Here is an 18,587-nt window from a genome sequence, read left to right on the forward strand (position 1 = left end):
GTTAATGCTAGACTTGATTTCGTCAGCCAGAAATGAAGAAAATAATCAACATAAGTAATAATCAAATCAAGTTGATTGTATTCCAGGTTTTACTAGGGCAGTGGAATTATTAAATGCTGTGTTCTCTAGTCAGGACCAATAAAAAGAAAGAATTACATTTTTGCATTGCCTGCTTCCTCCATTGTTGTGTTTAGTCGGAGTAGAGTCAGTCAGGTATGAAATTGGGAAAATTGTTTCAAAATCCAACATGCTATTTTGTCATCAATTACATTATCCAACCATTCCAAACTGGCAGTGTAAGAAAAATCCTGTTATAATTACATTTTAGTAGAAATGTTCAAAGCCTGAATCAATAAGAAACAATCTTGGTCTCCCTAAAAAGACAGCCTACCAGATTAGGATGACAGGCAGCCTCAAAAGTAAACATCAAAAATAACATTGAAGGCTCATCATCTACAGATTCCACCACACCCCCAAGGTTCTGCCAATCCTTATCAACTGGAATAACTTCAAATGACAAATACGATCTATAGCCAGAACAAGTGGGCAATCTTACCTTGTGTGTAAGCGAGTGCTGTTTCAGGTGATGAGGCTGAGTAAATTCCATGCCACATTCGGTGCAGACGTATGGGCGGATATTCTGGTGTTTCATCATATGGTTCTGAAGCTGACTTCGATAGCTGAAAGTCTTGTTGCACTCTGTGCATTCATATGGTGTGGGACCTTGATGTGCAACAAGATGTCTCTTGAGCTGAATTAGTGACACAAAATCCAACCCACATTCAATACAAATATGACACCTGCCATTTTCATGCTTTGCTTCATGGGCCTTCAACTCACTGGGATAAGCAAACCCACGTCCACAGACTCTGCAGCTGTATGGTTTTATGTCAGTATGCAACAACATGTGCCGTTTAAGATGGCTTGTCTGTGTGAAAGCTTTATCGCATACCTCACATTTGTGTGGTCGAATGCCTTCATGAGTAAGAAGGTGCATCTGTAAATGACTTGGCTGCTTAAAAAGCTTGTGACAGTGTTGACATTCGTGAGGCTTAATGCCACTGTGGCCCAATATGTGAGTGACCAAGTTATATTTCGAAGTGTACGATTTTTCACATAACCGACACTGCCATCGTTTCTGCCCTTCCCCAACATCAATACAATAGGAATCATCAATTTGCACATTAATATCCAACCGATCTATTTGAGCTCTTCTGCTACGATCCTCCTGCTGAGGGATAGATACCTCAGTTTCATATGCCACTTGGCGTTGCCATACAAAGTTACGGTTCTCCCCAGTCACCGACTCTTCTGGAAATTGTTCTTCGATTTGAACTAAAGTCGGCGATTTACTCGTTTCAAAATAATTGTTCATCAACTTTTCCTCTTCTGCATCAACCCGCTCCTGCAGATCAGAATTACAATGCAGGATTTCTTTATAGTTGGGAGAAAAATTAACTGTGTGAACATCTTGAGTCCTTTCTCGAAGAGGGCGATGCATTTGTTTTCTTTTGAAGTTGCTAATGTCAATCATTTTCATTCCATGCCTGTACAGAACACTGTTGGACTGATTTTCTGCATCGTACTCTGCTTCAACTGTTTCCTCCTTACAATTTTCATCATTTTTTTCAGCATGTATTAGCTTCACAGGCTGTCGTTTCCTCCTCCTTGCTTGCCTTTCAAAAGTTATAAAGCCATTTTCTGCTTCTAAACTTTCCTCCTCTTGTTGCTCAAAACATTCAGATGTGTTAATCACATCCAGTCTAGGGCTTTGTTCTGTTGTCATGTGTTCAAGTGCAGTGCTCTTATTAGTTGATGCATCTGGTATATGATAAATTCCATTCTCTCTGAATGGAAAATTAAAAGGGCCATTCTGGCCAACAAGTCCCAAAGTAGTTGCTTGTGCAAAGGATAATATCACAACAGGATCTGTTTGAGTTCCAGTATTTACAAGCTGATCCATGACTTTTAATTCATTATCAATTGCTCCACAAAGATATCTAGAAGGTTAAAACAGAAATATGCCCAAAAAGTTATTTGAATGTTTTCTCTGCTTTCAATTAGCTTTAAATATAGTAGGCTTTAGCCTAAAATGTATGCAATCCCAAAATATCTGATTTTAGTTATTTAGTAATACAAAACCCAAGTATAGAAACATGGAGAATAGGAGTCATTGGTCCATCAAGCCTGCTCCACCGTGACTAATCTCTCTCAACATCATAATCCTAGACTCTTCCCACATCCCTCGACATCTTTGCCTTCAAGAAGTCTATTCATTTCAAATATATTCAGTGACTTTGCCTCCACAGTCTTCTGTTGTAGAGAATTCCACAGACTGAACATCCTCGGAGCAAAGACGATTCACAGCATGTCATCTGAAACGACCTAACATGTATTCGGAGCCCTTGTTCTGGAACTCTAGAGTATAAAAATAAAATGCAGTAGCTCTAAAATCATGCAGTTATACATAATACTATCCATGTCCAGTACTTCAAATTTAACTACTGGCAACTTAGATACCAAATCGTTCATCCAGAAGAGAAGCATCTTAGTTCAGAACCAATTAAAGCTGCAAATTAGTCTCCAGCTGATAAAAGATTGAATACGATTTGTAACAGCTACTTAAATGGGTTCTGTGATTACATTAGAAAGATCTGGAAGCCCATTTCACTGGTTAACTTAAAACAGGGGTTAAACAAGGAGACAAGTTGTCAAAACTTCTCATATTGCACACAGAGGGATTAAGATGCAAGAAACAAAAATCAATTTATGCAGGACGAGAAGAGGGTGCTGATTGGATGCATCATCATGGATACGGAGATACAGCCTGAATAGGTAATTAATCATCAATCTTAGTTCTCAAAGCAGGCAAATAATTCCCATACACTCTGGTCAGGGTATGAAACTAGTAGCAGCTATGACACAGAAATGGTAGAATCTGAGGTAACAAGATGCAGAGCTGGATGAACACAGAAGGCCAAGGTGCAGGAAGGCTGATGTCTCAAGCCTAGACCCTTCTTCAGAAATGGCTTCGCAGTGGGATTAAAATTGTTTCAGAGATAGCAAGAACTGCAGATGCTGGAGAATCTGAGATAACAAGGTGTAGAGCTGAAGAAGGGACTAGGCCCAAAATGTCAGCCTTTCTGGTCCTTTGATGCTGCTTAGCCTGCTGTGTTCATCCAGCTCTACACCTTATCTCAGTACCTATGGCATGTTTATTCCATGAAAAAAGTGTATGAAATTATCTTACCTACACACAGCAGGGTCCTGTGTATTCATAAATACAGCTTTTACGTGTGCAAATGCATCATACTGTTAGCAGAGATAATGGGAACTGCAGATGCTGGAGATTCCAAGATAATAAAATGAGAGGCTGGATGAACACAGCAGGCCAAGCAGCATCTCAGGAGCACAAAAGCTGACGTTTCGGGCCTAGACCCTTCATCAGAGAGGGGGATGGGGAGAGGGAACTGGAATAAATAGGGAGAGAGGGGGAGGCGGACCGAAGATGGAGAGTAAAGAAGATAGGTGGAGAGAGTGTAGGTGGGGAGGTAGGGAGGGGATAGGTCAGTCCAGGGAAGACGGACAGGTCAAGGAGGTGGGATGAGGTTAGTAGGTAGCTGGGGGTGCGGCTTGGGGTGGGAGGAAGGGATGGGTGAGAGGAAGAACCGGTTAGGGAGGCAGAGACAGGTTAGACTGGTTTTGGGATGCAGTGGGTGGGTGGGTGGGTGGGTGGGGGGGGGGGGGGGAGAAGAGAGCTGGGCTGGTTGTGTGGTGCAGTGGGGGGAGGGGATGAACTGGGCTGGTTTAGGGATGCAGTAGGGGAAGGGGAGATTTTGAAACTGGTGAAGTCCACATTGCAGCCATATGGCTGCAGGGTTCCCAGGCGGAATATGAGTTGCTGTTCCTGCAACCTTCGGGTGGCATCATTGTGGCAGTGCAGGAGGCCCATGATGGACATGTCATCAAGAGAATGGGAGGGGGGAGGCTTGGGGACCGCTTTGCAGAACACCTCCGCTCAGTTCGCAACAAACAACTGCACCTCCCAGTCGCAAACCATTTCCACTCCCCCTCCCATTCTCTTGATGACATGTCCATCATGGACCTCCTGCACTGCCACAATGATGCCACCCGAAGGTTGCAGGAACAGCAACTCATATTCCGCCTGGGAACCCTGCAGCCATATGGTATCAATGTGGACTTCACCAGTTTCAAAATCTCCCCTTCCCCTACTGCATCCCTAAACCAGCCCAGTTCATCCCCTCCCCCCACTGCACCACACAACCAGCCCAGCTCTTCCCCCCCACCCACTGCACCCCAAAACCAGTCCAACCTGTCTCTGCCTCCCTAACCGGTTCTTCCTCTCACCCATCCCTTCCTCCCACCCCAAGCCGCATCCCCAGCTACCTACTAACCTCATCCCACCCCCTTGACCTGTCCGTCTTCCCTGGACTGACCTATCCCCTCCCTACCTACACTCTCTCCACCTATCTTCTTTACTCTCCATCTTCGGTCCGCCTCCCCCTCTCTCCCTATTTATTCCAGTTCCCTCCCCCCATCCCCCTCTCTGATGAAGGGTCTAGGCCCGAAACGTCAGCTTTTGTGCTCCTGAGATGCTGCTTGGCCTGCTGTGTTCATCCAGCCTCACATTTTATTATCATACTGTTAGCACTTCTTTTTCATGCTGCGTAAACCTCTATCCCTTTGTTCAAGTCCATTTCTTGCATCCCATTCCCAATGAATGCAAAACATAAAGCTTGAGTTTTTTTTGAGTAACGTACAACCAAGCAAAAGAGAAGTAAACAAGGTGGCAGAGAGACAAGACAAAAGGGAAGGGAGAGCGGATAGTGAATTTATGGGAAAGTGTAATTCTAGAAAACTAGGAACAAGAGCTTAGAATTAATTCAGCTTTTCTTATGCTGTACTGGCTTTAAATGAGAGTTTGAGGATCAGACAGTTTGCATATTTACTTAATTGTAAACAACTGACAAGAATTCAAGAGTAGTGATTAGTGCACACCCGATCAAACCAATGTTGAAAGACTTATTATTGGGAAGTTACAAAAATCTGGATATCCCTAACAATACAAAGAACAAACTTTTTTGAAAAGCCCTTCACTATTGAAACCAGGGAAGATATTTAAAGCTTTTTCTTCCAAAAAAGGAAAAAAAATGATGATACGTGCAAGCGTACTTCAACAAAAGCTCGACACAGCTCTACACTCGCTCCACACTGACATGTGAATGGAAACCTTACAGGAAGGGTTTGTGAACTTCCACTTCCTTTTGCATAGCCCTAGAAAGTTCATACAATGAACCTTTGGTTTATTAGAAACTAGAAATATGCACTTTGTTTGGGAGTGGATTTGTTTCTTTACTGCAAGTATATTCATTTCTACTTCATGATAAATCTGAAGTATATACACAAATTTAAAAAGACCTTAAAATTTACAACAGATTACAAAAAATATTTATGCTAAATTACAACTACAGTAGAACTGAGGAATTAACAGAAGACTAATTGTGCAAAAACAAAAATTAAAGGCAACTGATATGCTGTCCGAGTTTGGATTTCAGGTCTTACGTTAAGAAGGAAACAGCTACGACAGTCGCTGCAATTTCAGACCAAAGCACGATGATAATGACCAAAGAGTGATTTCAAAGTAAAGGTTTCAGTATATAGTTGGATATGAGGCCATTAAGAAACTAAATACATGCTTCAATTCACATTGATATCTTCCCAACAGAAGAAAACAGAAAATCATGGTTAGTTTATAACACACAGGAGCCCATTTGACCCAATGTCCGTATCAGTGCTTTACTGAAGCAAACCAAGAACTAGTGTCACTGTCTTGCTCCCTCCCTATATTCCACATTGTTTGAAACTAAAAAGAGAGGAAGGTGTTGGAGATGGAAAGAGAAAATGTACAAATTATTTTGAAGGGCAGCTAGTACAATGTTAATATTGTCCATACTCATATACATTCAAGAAAATTAGTTATTCAAAAATGGAGGATTCATTGTTGGTTATTATGCAAGTAAATATTGAGCAGTCTTCAGAGTTTACCCACTGCAATGGAACAATGTAAATTCAAAACAAATAGGTGACAGTAACTATTACAACACCAGAGGCAATAAACTGAAGCAATTAAAATTTAGACTTTCAGTCAAAAGGAGACCAATGTTAAACAAAAAAGTTGTTTACAATGTAACTAAAATGAGTGCCTCGCTTTGCCATTCCCAGAGGGATAATTTTTTTAAAATTAATGCGTTACAATCCAGGTTGCCTGTCAAATTTACATAGAGACACACAGAACCCAGGTATCTTCAAAGAAAATTAAGTCAGGTCACACAACATTTACCGTGCAAAGTTAAGAATGCAAATTGATCTACTATAGATACACACAAATTTTACAGAGACATTTCAGAACAAGGCAAGTTAAAGAGGTGATAGAAGTTGGTGAAACTTCCACAGAGCACAAAAAAAAAACCAGATGCAGCAAGGTAGATCACAGGTATTTCTCAGCAGTTGCCCCCATTGTACCTCCCCAGACATCAGTGTGATATTGTGGGTCACCAAATCTCATTAAAATTGTCTCAGGAATTCTCATTCATTTGAGAATCTAACACTGGAACTCTCAAAACTCAGAGTGCCTCAAAAACAACTCACGCAAGTAGGTGAATTTCTTCTGGAATAGGAGAACTGTGTTCCACTAGCTTCCTGATAGTGCACTCTAACACCTATTCAAGGGCACAATTTCTGCTCTTTTGCTACTGTTGAGCAGTTTGCACCATCCCTGCATTTCTCCAAGTTCAATATTTCTCATCTGCATCAAGCAAGTATTGTTTATGGGCTTCCTTTGTCCGTTTCCTACCAATCACAATTAGAAAATGACTCATGGGACTTCACTGCACCCTCAGAGTCAACTAAAGTACTTTAATCACATGGCTTTTGCTCCTAATCTGTTCAAATAGAAGAAGGAGTAGGCCATTCAATCCTGAGCCAGTTCTGCCATTAAACAAGATCACAGCTGACCTGGTTGTGTTCCAAATTCTACATTCTCAACTAAAAAAAACTCTAATTCCATGACTAATCAGAATCCATCCATCACTACCTTTAAACAAAGTTCAATGATCCCACTTCCACTGCCTTCTAAGGTAACAGGTTTGAAAGTCTCAATGCTCAGAGGGCAAAAGCTCTCATTTACCTTAAAAAAAAGAAGCCCCTTTTTGTTTATTAACAGTACTCCTAGTTCTGGACTTTGCCATAAGAAATATTTTTTGCTCATCGACATAGTCAAGTCAATTCAGAATCTTATACATTTCAATCAGGTCACCCCTTGCTCTAAATTCTAGTGGAAGCAGGTCCTGCTTATTCAAAGTTTCCTCAAGACCACCTATTCATTCAAGACATCAATGTAATAAAGCCGTTTCAGAACCACCTCCAAACAATTAACATTCTTCCTAAAACAGATTATCTGGTGTACCATCTTAATTTCACCACTGTCCTGTATAACTGAAGTAAAAACAGCCTTACATTTATGTTCAGTTCATCCTGTAAGGGTTAGCATCTCATTAGCTTTACTTATTTGCTGGAACTGCATATTAACTTCTAGTGACTTGCACTCCAGAACACTTGGATCTTTTTGCACTTGGAATTCTGCAGTTCTCCGTTTAAATAATACTCTGCTTTATTTTTCCTGCCAAAAAGTGAGCACTTCACCTGTTCCCACATTTGAGAGAGAGTCATAAAGATGTACAGCATGGAAACAGACCCTTTGGTCCAAATTGTCAATGCCAACCTGATATCCTAAATTAATCTAGTCCCATCTGCCAGCATTTGACCATACCCCTCAAAACCCTTCCAGTCATATGCCCATCCAGATGTTGTTTAAATGTTGTAATTGTACCAGCCTCCACTACTTCCTCTGGCAGCTCAATCCACACATACAGCACCTTCTGTCTGAAAAAGTTGCCAGAGATCCCTTTCAAATCTTTTCCCTCTCACCTTATGCCTATGCCCTCTAGTCCCGGACTCTCCTCTCCTGCCCAACCCTGGGGTAAAAGACCTGGCTATGCAACCTATCCATGCCCCACATGATTTTACAGACCGCTAAAGAAAGGACACCCTCAGCCTCCAACACTCCTGGGAAAGATTAGCCCTGGCAGATTCAAACTTTCCCAACAGCTCAAGCCCTCCAACCTTGGCAACATTCTTGTAACTCATTTCTAAACCCTTTCAAATTCCACAACATCATTCCTATAACAGGGAGACTGAAATCACACACAGCATTCCAAAAGTGGCCTAACCAAATGTCCTGTACAGCCACAACATGATCTCCCGACTCCTATACAGTTGTAGCTTTCTGCAAGTTATGCACTTTGGGGGGGGGGGGGAAAAAAATGAATACTATTTAACCTCCGATAACAAAGTGTAGAGCTGGATGAACACAGCAGGCGAGCAGGAAAGCTGACGTTTGGGTCTGGACCCTTCTTCTAGGCCCAAAACATCAGCTTTCCTGCTCCGTTCATCCAGTTCTACACAGTGTTATCTCAGATTCCTACTATCTCAAAGTATTTCACCTCCATTTGAGGCTTCAAGCTGACACATAAAACTTGCCTAAATCCCTCTGCAAATGCCTTGCATCAGATTCACCACTTGGGGGGGGCCTATTTTAAATCACGTGCAAACTTGGTTTTAATATATTCACTCACCTCATTCAAATCATTAACATATATTGCAAACAACTGTGTCCCATGCACTGTTCCCTGTGGTACTCCACTAGTTAAAAAAGGTTTCCATCCTAAACATATCCCCATTACACCAATGCTTTGGCTTCTGTTAAGTCAGCCAATTCGCGATCGATTTTCACATATTTTATAACCAGCCTGTTCAGCGATATTACTACACACTTCTGGAGCAGGTGGGAACATGAACCCAAGTCATCTGTTTCAAAGGTAAGCATACCATCATTAGTCCACAGCCTTACAATATTTCAAGCTACAAAAGATAGATGCTTATCCAGATCCTTAAATAGCCTATCATGTAGTTCATCACCAAAAGCCTTCTGGCAGTCCAAATATATTGGATCCACTATTTCCACTTTACTTGTTACCTCTTCAAAAGAATTCTAATAAATTCATCAGGCACGATTGCCCTTCATGGAACCATGCCAACGCTGCTTCATTGAATGTATTTTTAAAATTTCTGCTTTTGCATCCTTTATAATACTCATAACATTTTCTGAATCACAAAGCCATGCCAACTGGCCTGTAATTACCTGTTTTTGTCTTTTTTTGGATCTAGGTGTTACAATGGCAGTTTTCCAGTCCTCTGCATCCTTTCCAGGCTCTGTAAATTCTGACTACCATTGCACCAATATGCCTGTCATTACTTCCTAGGATGCATCCCATCAGATCGAGGGAATTTTGCCTCCACACTATTAGCTCCTACTTTGCACAATAACTTTTTTTTAATGTAGTACCTTGTCAAATGCCTCTGGAAATCAAAGCACAGTACACATACAGTTTGTGCTTGATCCGCAACACATTACTTCCACAAAAGGGTGCCAAATTGGATAGACGATTTCATTTTTGCAAAACTATGCTGGCTCTTAAAACCGGAGGTAATCAAAGTGCCCAGTTATAACCACCTTAATGATCGATTCTCATACCTTCCTCATGACAGACATTAAGTTAATTCACATATTGTTTCCTATTTTTTAAACTTTCCTCCATTCTTGAATAGAAGAGTTATATTTGGTACTTTCCAATCTCATTGAATATTTTTTTCCTGAAATCAAGGAATTTAGAAAATTAACACTAGTACATCTATTACTTCATTAACCACATTTAAGGCCCTAGTGAAGGCTTATCAGGACCCAGAGACTTGCCAGCTCACAGCTCTAATTCACTATCAAAACTTCTCTAAATGATTGTTACTTCACCAAATTCCTCTCCCTTTCTCTTTTGCACTGACAGATTTAAATTTCACAATTAAAATATATTTTGCATCCCAAGTATGGTAGTCGTGGGTTGGAATTATCAACATTTTAGAGCCCACAGAACCCAAGAAGCAAGTTATCCTCAATCCCAAGGGATGGCTTGAGAAGCAACATCTTCGCCCAGCCACACAACTACTCAAGATGGGCATGCTCTTCAAATTTTGGCCTTTTGTACATTCCTAAATTTTAATTCTTTTATAATTCTATTGCGAAGCATCTTGGGACTTTACATTAATATCAAATATGCTTTTAGTTTGTTATTTTAACAGAAGCAACCGGTTTACTAGAAATGGGTTAGTGCCTCTTGAAGTAAGGAGGAATTTCATCCAACTTTGTTTTAAAACCGTAAACTAAGCCTTCAAATCACAAACCAAATTCCTCCATGTGAAAGTGCACATTGGGAGCTTGTTATGTATAAACGAAAAAATCAGAGTTCATAGTACTGAAGTCCTCACTACATTTCTCACAGCCTCAACATCTAAACACAAGCCCTCAGGTGCTCAGACAGCATCTGTGAAGGGAGAAAGATATGATCAGGTCAATAATGAATCTACCAAAGTTGAAATTGCTGGAAGAGCTCAGCAGGTCTGGCAGCATCTGTGGGCAGAAAGCTGAATCAAAGTCCAGTGAACCTTCTTTTTTGCTGGTCTAAAATGTCAAACCTATTCAACCGTTCCAGTTATTTTAAGAATTATTTGCATTTTTCTTTTTCTTTCAGATTTCAAGCATCTGCAGTATTTTGCTTGGCAAAATCCTAAGATACAAGTTGTACTGAGATATTGCTGTGATTATAGTCAGGCTCTGAAAATGACAAGAGTATAAGCCAGAGTACCAATGATTGAGGGCAGACAGATTTACCAAATTGAGACATGGACTCCAAAGACTTCAATGAGAAGAGATCACACTAACTAGGGCTATACTCCCTGAAATTAGAAGATGGAGGGGCTACATAGTCAAACAGTTTAAAATATGAAGCAGAACTGATAGGGAGAAACTGCTTTCACTAGTTGGAATCTAGGATTGGGAGCATAGCCTGAATGAATGCCAGACCTTTCAGAAGTGAAACTGGAAAACACATCTGCATGCAAAAGAAGGGGTTTGGAACTTTCTAAGTGGGCAATTGTTGTTCAGTCAATTACTAGCTTTGAAGTTGGAGACTGACAGATCGTTGACCAAAGTATGGCATTAAAGATGTTTATAAAGTTAAACTGCAGATTGGTCACGATTTCAGAGAAAGGCAGTGGAAGAGTTTTCAGGGAACCAAATGGCCGACTACTGTTCCCAAGTGCTACATATGCTAATTCATGAAAATCTACTTCATGAAAATCTATTTATAACAGCAATCAGATGATGTGCAGATTTCAAGAACCAGAAGTTCACATTAATTGAACGAAGAATTAGAAATAAAACATGAAATACAACTTTTTTGTTGATATACCAATAATATAGTGTTCAACTAGAATTGGACTGCCTTAAAATTTTGTTAACAAAGTGTAGACTGGAGGAACACAGCAGGCCAAGCGGCACCTTTTCTGACGAAGGGTCTAGGCCCAAAACATCAGCTTTTGTGCTCTAAGATGCTGCTTGGCCTGCTGTGTTCATCCAGCTCTACACTTTTATCTCTGATTCTCCAGCATCTGCAGTTGCTATTATCTCTGCCTTAAAACCTTCCACTTTTGAAAAAGGGGAAGCCTTTGACAAACTTTTCCACATCCTCAATTTCTATTTCTACACTCTTGATCCAAGTATCTCGAACATTCCTGGTCAATTGTTCCATCTCATGTGCCAATATTTTTGTAAGCACGAGGCTGCAGAGGACAGTCACCAAAGGTGAGGAATTCTTGATAGCTGCCAATCCAATTTGACTCCCATCCATGCTGTATTTTGTGTTCATCAAAATGTGATTTGAAACACAACTTGGATTATCCACATCTTCCTAAACTCACCCATGCAGTATAAAGTAGTTGCTACTTGATAGAAAAAACTAATTTTAGAAGAAAGCAGAGTACTGTTGACAAAAGACAGCCATTAATCCTAAAATTCTGTTCAATAAAGGTACTTGCCACATCAGTTACATAGAACCTGGCAGACCCACTGATTTCACTACCAATTACTGTTTTTGTTTCAGATCTTCAGCATCTGCAGTTCCTTGTTTTATTTCAACTCAACTGGAAGAGGAGGTTGCCATTTTAGAAGTTAAAAAGAAGTTTGTCGTCTAGGTTGAGTTCATGCCAAAAAAAATTCTGAAAACATTAAATGATAAACAAATCTTTGGCCAGTTATAATAGATAGCAAAATGAAACAAAGAATGTGCATAAGAAATAATTCTGAAGTCAACCGAAAGCAAATTTCAAAATACATCTGCATACTTGTTTACTGTATTTAGCAACAGTGTAAGAGAACAGTCCACACAAATGTTTATAACCAGAACTATTTAACTTCACTATCAAAACTATTATTTCCACTCATATGGATCTACAGATATGAGCCAACTTAATCAGGGAAGTTTGCTTCAACATTTATTTTATAAATGTAAACAAAGCTTTGCTTATTCCTGTTTGACTAAACAGACATAACAGAGAGAACTTAAGATCATCCAACTGTTGTCTAAAAGAAAAAATGTATCAAACAGGAAATAATTTTGTTTGGGGAGCAGAGCACAAACAATGATGGCCATCACAATCACGAAGATAAGATTAATACCCTGTAAACTTCTGCTATGCACAAAAATTTAGCAGCACTGCAACCCCTATCATCAAGAAAGTCAAAAATAAGAGATAATGGGAAACAATATCCACTAAATCAGAGAGCACCCTGTCTTGATCACGCATCTCCATTCATCCTCCAGTAATGGTTGAAAATCCATCTTCTCAATGATAGTAGCAGTACAAGAACTGATTCAGTAGTACGGTCCATCAATCACAACCTTCTCAAGCCAAATGGGAAACAAATTAAGATGGCCTTACCACTCATATGAATCCTGAAAATAAATATTATAAGATGGGTCTTGGGGTGCAGGGGTAGTGTCCCTACCTCTGAGCTAGGAAGTTAGTGTTCAAGTACCACCTATTCCAGACATGTGTCACAGCCTGTTCAGAGATATTGATTTAAAATACATAATTGTTGAGGGTAAGCACTATTGCTGATCTTCTCCACATTTTCAGTCTCTGACTGTGTCTACACAAGTGGATTAAGGGTTACATTGTAAGAGATAAACATCTGTAGCAATAATCCACACATCATTTAAAAAAGGAAAACATTATCCAGTCTGCATAAAGATTTCCTATCCTTCTGTTGAGTTAAGGGAAAATATAAAAGTACCCTAAAGAACCAGGGAACGGAGTTTAATTGAAATAAGTTTGTATATTTGAATACAAGACACAAGCAAGTCAATTAAGTAAAATGGTAAAACAGGTACCTACTGTTATTCAAGTGATCACATTGAAACCAGAATAAACAAATGGTTTATGGAATGGAACCATTAGATTAGAAGCGCAATTTTTCATCCATGCTATCAACTTCTTGGTGAGAACTGAGTGACTTGATGAATGATTCTGCAATCTCAACCCTTGGCTGAAATCACCAATCTTGGAGTCTCTTCCACATACAGGCAAATACCCATTGTCTGGACAGCATTGCATTCTGATTACAGATATTCTGGAGTCACTTGAATAAGGATACCATTCATATTGCTTCTGCAACAGACAGCAGTTCACACTGCACTATTCTTAATTACAGCCAAAGACCAGTTTGCTACTGAAATTTGAAAAATTCAATTAGAAAATATATTTTTACTGTAAATAAAGACTCAATTCAAAACATATAACAGTTTACACCTGGGTGAACACAGAAGTTACCCTTTTAACCTCAATTCAAGACAGTTGATTTCAACCTTTAACTTCCATATTCTTAATTTCCTAGTACAATATAATTTCCATAAAATAGTATGTGGACCTCACGTTGTTGCTTGATATAGCTACTGACGTATCTAAAACCAATGTCATCAATAACTTGCACATGGAGGGAAGGAGGGAAGGAGGGAAGGAGGGAAGGAGGGAAGGAGGGAAGGAGGGAAGGAGGGAAGGAGGGAAGGAGGGAAGGAGGGAAGGAGGGAAGGAGGGAAGGAGGGAAGGAGGGAAGGAGGGAAGGAGGGAAGGAGGGAAGGAGGGAAGCCTCAGCAGTTGAATGTAGTCCTTAACTAGTAGTCAAATGATCAAACTTGGGCAAAATCCTACAGGACTGGCAGACAAACAAGAAAGGATGAAGCAAGGTCATCAAGGAATTTGAAAACAATGAGGATTTTAAATTCAAAGCACTGTCAGTCTGGATGGCAACTATTTACCTATGAACACCTGAAGTTTACATCCAGTGTAATTATAAGCCTGTAAATTCAGTCAGAATGTCATATATGGTTATATTTCCAATTTATTTCATTGAAATTATTTGATGGATCAGTGTCTTGAGTAAATTCTCTCTAGCCGTAAGTTGCTATGCTCATTTTGACATCCTTACCATCATTCTCTCACTTTTTAACCCAAGATGAGTCCCAACTCTAAGACTTCTGAATATCTTCATCAAGTGTAAAATTTCAGCATAATGTCCATGACAACATAAAAAAGGTAGTGCTGCATTAGACTTTGTTGCAAAAGATGAATAACTAATTTAAGTGTAACATTTACGTTAGTATATTTTCTAGCTTAAATTGAAATTTCAAGTTGCATGCTTTATACTAATCGATCATTTTGATCGAAAATATTGTGCACAATGGAATGATTTCTTATACACTTGCTAAAGTCACAATAGAAAGTATATTTCATTTGTCTCAAAATTCCAACAACTTTACCAAATTTTACTGGTTTCAGTTACTTTAAAAACTGTTTAAGGCTTCTTTTACTTAAATAAGGGACATCAATTCAAATGACAGGGCCCTTGCCATCCCTACAAAGATCCACATATTAGCAGTGGTAGCATTTATAATAAGAGTTCATTCTTTAAGTCTCAGGAACAATTGACCATACCTCAACATCTGTGTTGAGACAACTAAGGACAAGGTTTTTGGCTACGTTAGTCCTTAGTGTATTATAAATTAATTTAGAAAGTCATTAAATTTGAGACAAAAATCTGTCAACAGGTAACGTACTTTTAACATTCAAATCACAACCAATATACATGCAAATAGTTTACACAACATCTCTCTCTCTCGGACCCCATCTGCTTTAAATGAATGCAAGAAAGCTTTTTCTGGAGTTTCCGCAGCAGTTTAAGCACAAACCCTCCCCCATCCTAACAATTCTCAATGTTATTTGGGAAAATAGAAAAGGAGAGCCTGAATAGAGAGAGAGGGAGAGAGACAGAATGAGGAGAATAGAAACAAAAGAGAAAGAGCTACAGAAAAGAGGGTGAGTGAAAGAGGAGAAGCTTTGAAAAGAGAAGGCAGACAGCTTGCAGACAGTGAGCACAATAGAAAGCTGAAAAGGAGAAGGGGGGGGGGGAAGATGTAGAAGATAAAATAAAAATCTTTCTGACAGAGATGAAAACATTTTTCAAGCTGCTTCAAAGAGCAACAGTGTACCACAATCTGAGTCTAACAAAGAGAAATCAATGGTGACAATTAATACAAACATCTTTACAAAGAGACAAAACATCCCAATCTTAAGTCAGTAACAATTGCTTTATTTTAATAATTATAGAGCTTGAAAATAAAAGTTGGTTCCTTCTTTTTTTTCCTCCCACACTCCTGCAGTGAAGCAGGGATGATTTTTTAAAAAAAATATTCACCCCCCCCCCCTTCACCTTGGAGACGCCATTTATTCAGAATGTAGCAGGAAAGAATGTGGAAGTGAAAGAGTGAGAGATGTCGAGCAGGAGTGAGACACAGAGAGAGAGAGAGAGAGAGAGAGAGACTGTCCCCAAGTTAAAGCAGCTCCGGGCCTGACATACGGGGGGGGGGGGGGGGGGGAAAGAGAGAGAGAGAGAGAGAGAGAGAGAGAGAGAGTGGGGGAGGGAGGGAAAGAGATACGTGAAGCGGGTGGGGGTTGGGGAAGGGACAGGACACTTACTGACCTGGTCACCACAGCCGCAGGAAACACCCCCGTCGTCTTGGCCTTGAATATGAAGCCGCGTGAAGGAGGATCCGTATCGTCTGCCGGAAGGAGACAGGGAGTTGGGGAGTGACGGGGAAGAAGACACCGACTGAGGGAGGGAGACCCCCTCTTTCTCGGGGGGGGGGGGGGGAAAGAGAAGGGGGGTGGGGGATTTAATGATCGAGATTTTCCCACCCCCCCAGGGGCTGATTCACCTCAGTAGGCGGCAGCCCATATAAATACCCCCCCGGGAGGCCTGCGGCTCTCCCCCCGCCGCCCTCCTTCTCCTCACCGTCCCCCTGACGGATTGAGGGGGGAAACGACTCAGCTGCGCCCGGCCTGAAAGGCAGAGGGGGGAGCCGCCGGCTTCCCCCGACGTACGGCCGGCATGGCAGAAGGAACGGCCCACCCCTCCTGTCTGACAGTCTCCCTGTCCCGGTCTCTCTATCGGTGCCTCAGGCCCCTCACCGTCAACTCTTCACAGCCGTTCACGCGCAACCTAACCTGCCGGCCAGACCCCGCCCTTCCTGATAGACAGCCCCCGCAACCAATCGGCGCCGCGTCCGCCCGCCGACGCCGCGGTCGCGCTGACGTCACCTGCCAATCAACGAGCATCCCAGCTGTCGGTGGGGAGGCGGGATCTGGACAGCGGTCAGGTTAGGTTGCGGGGGCGAGTGTCACTGCGGATCTTGGTGTCTGCTCAGTGACAGCTTCTTGAGTGACAGCTCAATGCATCAACGCCCATTACAACCAGGGGAGGGAATCGTGCAGAACTACATTAGATATGTCTTATGCGGAGAATCTCACAGCACAGTAGGCGTTGGGAGTATGTTTCCCCTTGTGGGAGAGTCTAGGACTCGAGGGCATTATCTCAGAATAAGGGGTGGTGCATTTATGAAAGAGATAAGGAGGAATTTCTTTTCTGTCGGATGTTGAAACTGTGGAATTATTCACCGCAGAGGACTTTTGAAGTTGTGTCATTGAGTGCGTTCAAGGCTGAGATAGATTTCTTTCTAATCACTGACAGAGCTAACAGGGGGTTGAGGCAGATATCAGAATGTTGAAATCATTGAATGGCAAAACAAACATGAATGGGCAGAATGGCCTACTTCTTGATCCTACATTTTATGGTCACCATATGGTCCATAGTGTCTGCATAGTTTTGTTAAGGGAACAATCATTAATACTGGATTGGTATCTGATAGGGGTGTTCAAAATCATGAGGGGTCTGTATAGCAGGATAGATAAACAGTAAGTGCTAGAGAAACTCAACAGGTCTAGCGTCGCTCTCTGGATTGGAAAACAGAGTCAATATTTTCAAGTCTGACATGACTGTTCTTTGGAAGATGCTACCAGACCTGCGGTATATTTCCAACTACTGTTTAAATTTGTAATCAGAAAACACAAACATGTTAATTCAATAGAACGTAAGGAAATCCATTCAATGATATGCTTGATATTAACTTATAGTGTAAATTGTGAAAAAAGCGAGTACTTTAATCAAAACTCAAATCATGTGATTTATTTGATTCTAAATAATATTGGACAGTGTCTACATCTAGTTCAATTAATAGTTTTGATCACTCTCCTATTCTTGGCCTGCTGAAGTTGTACAAATGAATTCAAATTACAAGCTGACACATTGTAATAAATAGTTATCCATTTCCACATTTCATATTTAAAAATTAAATAATTTTGTCACAAATCATTTGTTATATTGTTACAGCAAAGTTAAAGCATTGTCTACAGTTAGGCTTAAATATACTTTACAATCTCATTATTTGACACATTGTAATAAAACAATGAACTCATTTTAAATCATTATGGCATTCAATGCTGCCTAAAAGCTCTGACGTGCCCCAAGGATTGCTTCTGTACCTGCATCTGTTGACTCATGCAGTTAAGATCCTTAGACTTGTCTAAGGCTCTGATTTTTGACATAACTGTGGTTTCTTTTCTGCCAAAACTTCCTTGATGGCATCTTTTTTGCCCCTAATGCTACTGAGCTTAACTTCTGTTTATCTTCAAAACCGATAGAATTTATTTCAATTCTCTAACTACCAGCCATTTGCACTGACCTTGAACTGTTTATACTGATTCTCTCCCTATTTCGTTCTTTTAAACTACTCCACTGACATGTTCCACATTTATCAGGATTTTGGTTACCCTATTTTGCTTGTCAGTGTTCTTGATATTTGAGTAAACTGTCTTCATTTTGCTTATATTTCTCTAATACTACATCACAAAACATACCTTTTTTTTAAAACACATGAGTCCAACTGGCAGCCATGATCCTCAGATCCATAAAACATCCCGATTCAAGCCTGGTATGCTCTCAGTTATGTTCACATTGTTCTATTTACCTGGCTGCCATGTGTAAGGTCTCTGTTTCAATGCTCTAGATGACATTGAGGTGTCACACACAATTTATAGATAAGACAGAGAAAGGGAGACATAGAGAGAATGAGACAGAGAGAGGAAGGGGGTAGGAGGAAGTGGTG

At 40.6% G+C, this 18,587-nt stretch overlaps 1 protein-coding gene across 2 annotated transcripts in view; it reads right to left on the reverse strand.

Moving 5' to 3' along the window:
* The window catches only part of znf710a (zinc finger protein 710a), a 39,989-nt gene extending 23,363 nt beyond the window's left edge, over nucleotides 1-16,626 (reverse strand). The window contains exons 1-2 of one of the 2 annotated variants that reach the window (XM_048563075.2): nucleotides 16,067-16,624; nucleotides 557-2,000 (exon numbers count right to left, since the gene is read on the reverse strand). In XM_048563075.2, coding sequence (XP_048419032.1) covers nucleotides 557-1,963 — 1,407 coding nt within the window. In that variant the 5' untranslated portion in view covers nucleotides 1,964-2,000; nucleotides 16,067-16,624. Of the gene's footprint in view, nucleotides 1-556; nucleotides 2,001-16,066 lie in introns of both variants that reach the window. The other variant, XM_048563074.2, reaches the window with a different exon arrangement.
* Between the last annotated feature and the right edge of the window lie 1,961 nt (nucleotides 16,627-18,587).

Source organism: Stegostoma tigrinum, chromosome 33 (assembly GCF_030684315.1).
Source record: "Stegostoma tigrinum isolate sSteTig4 chromosome 33, sSteTig4.hap1, whole genome shotgun sequence".
NCBI lineage: Eukaryota > Metazoa > Chordata > Chondrichthyes > Orectolobiformes > Stegostomatidae > Stegostoma > Stegostoma tigrinum.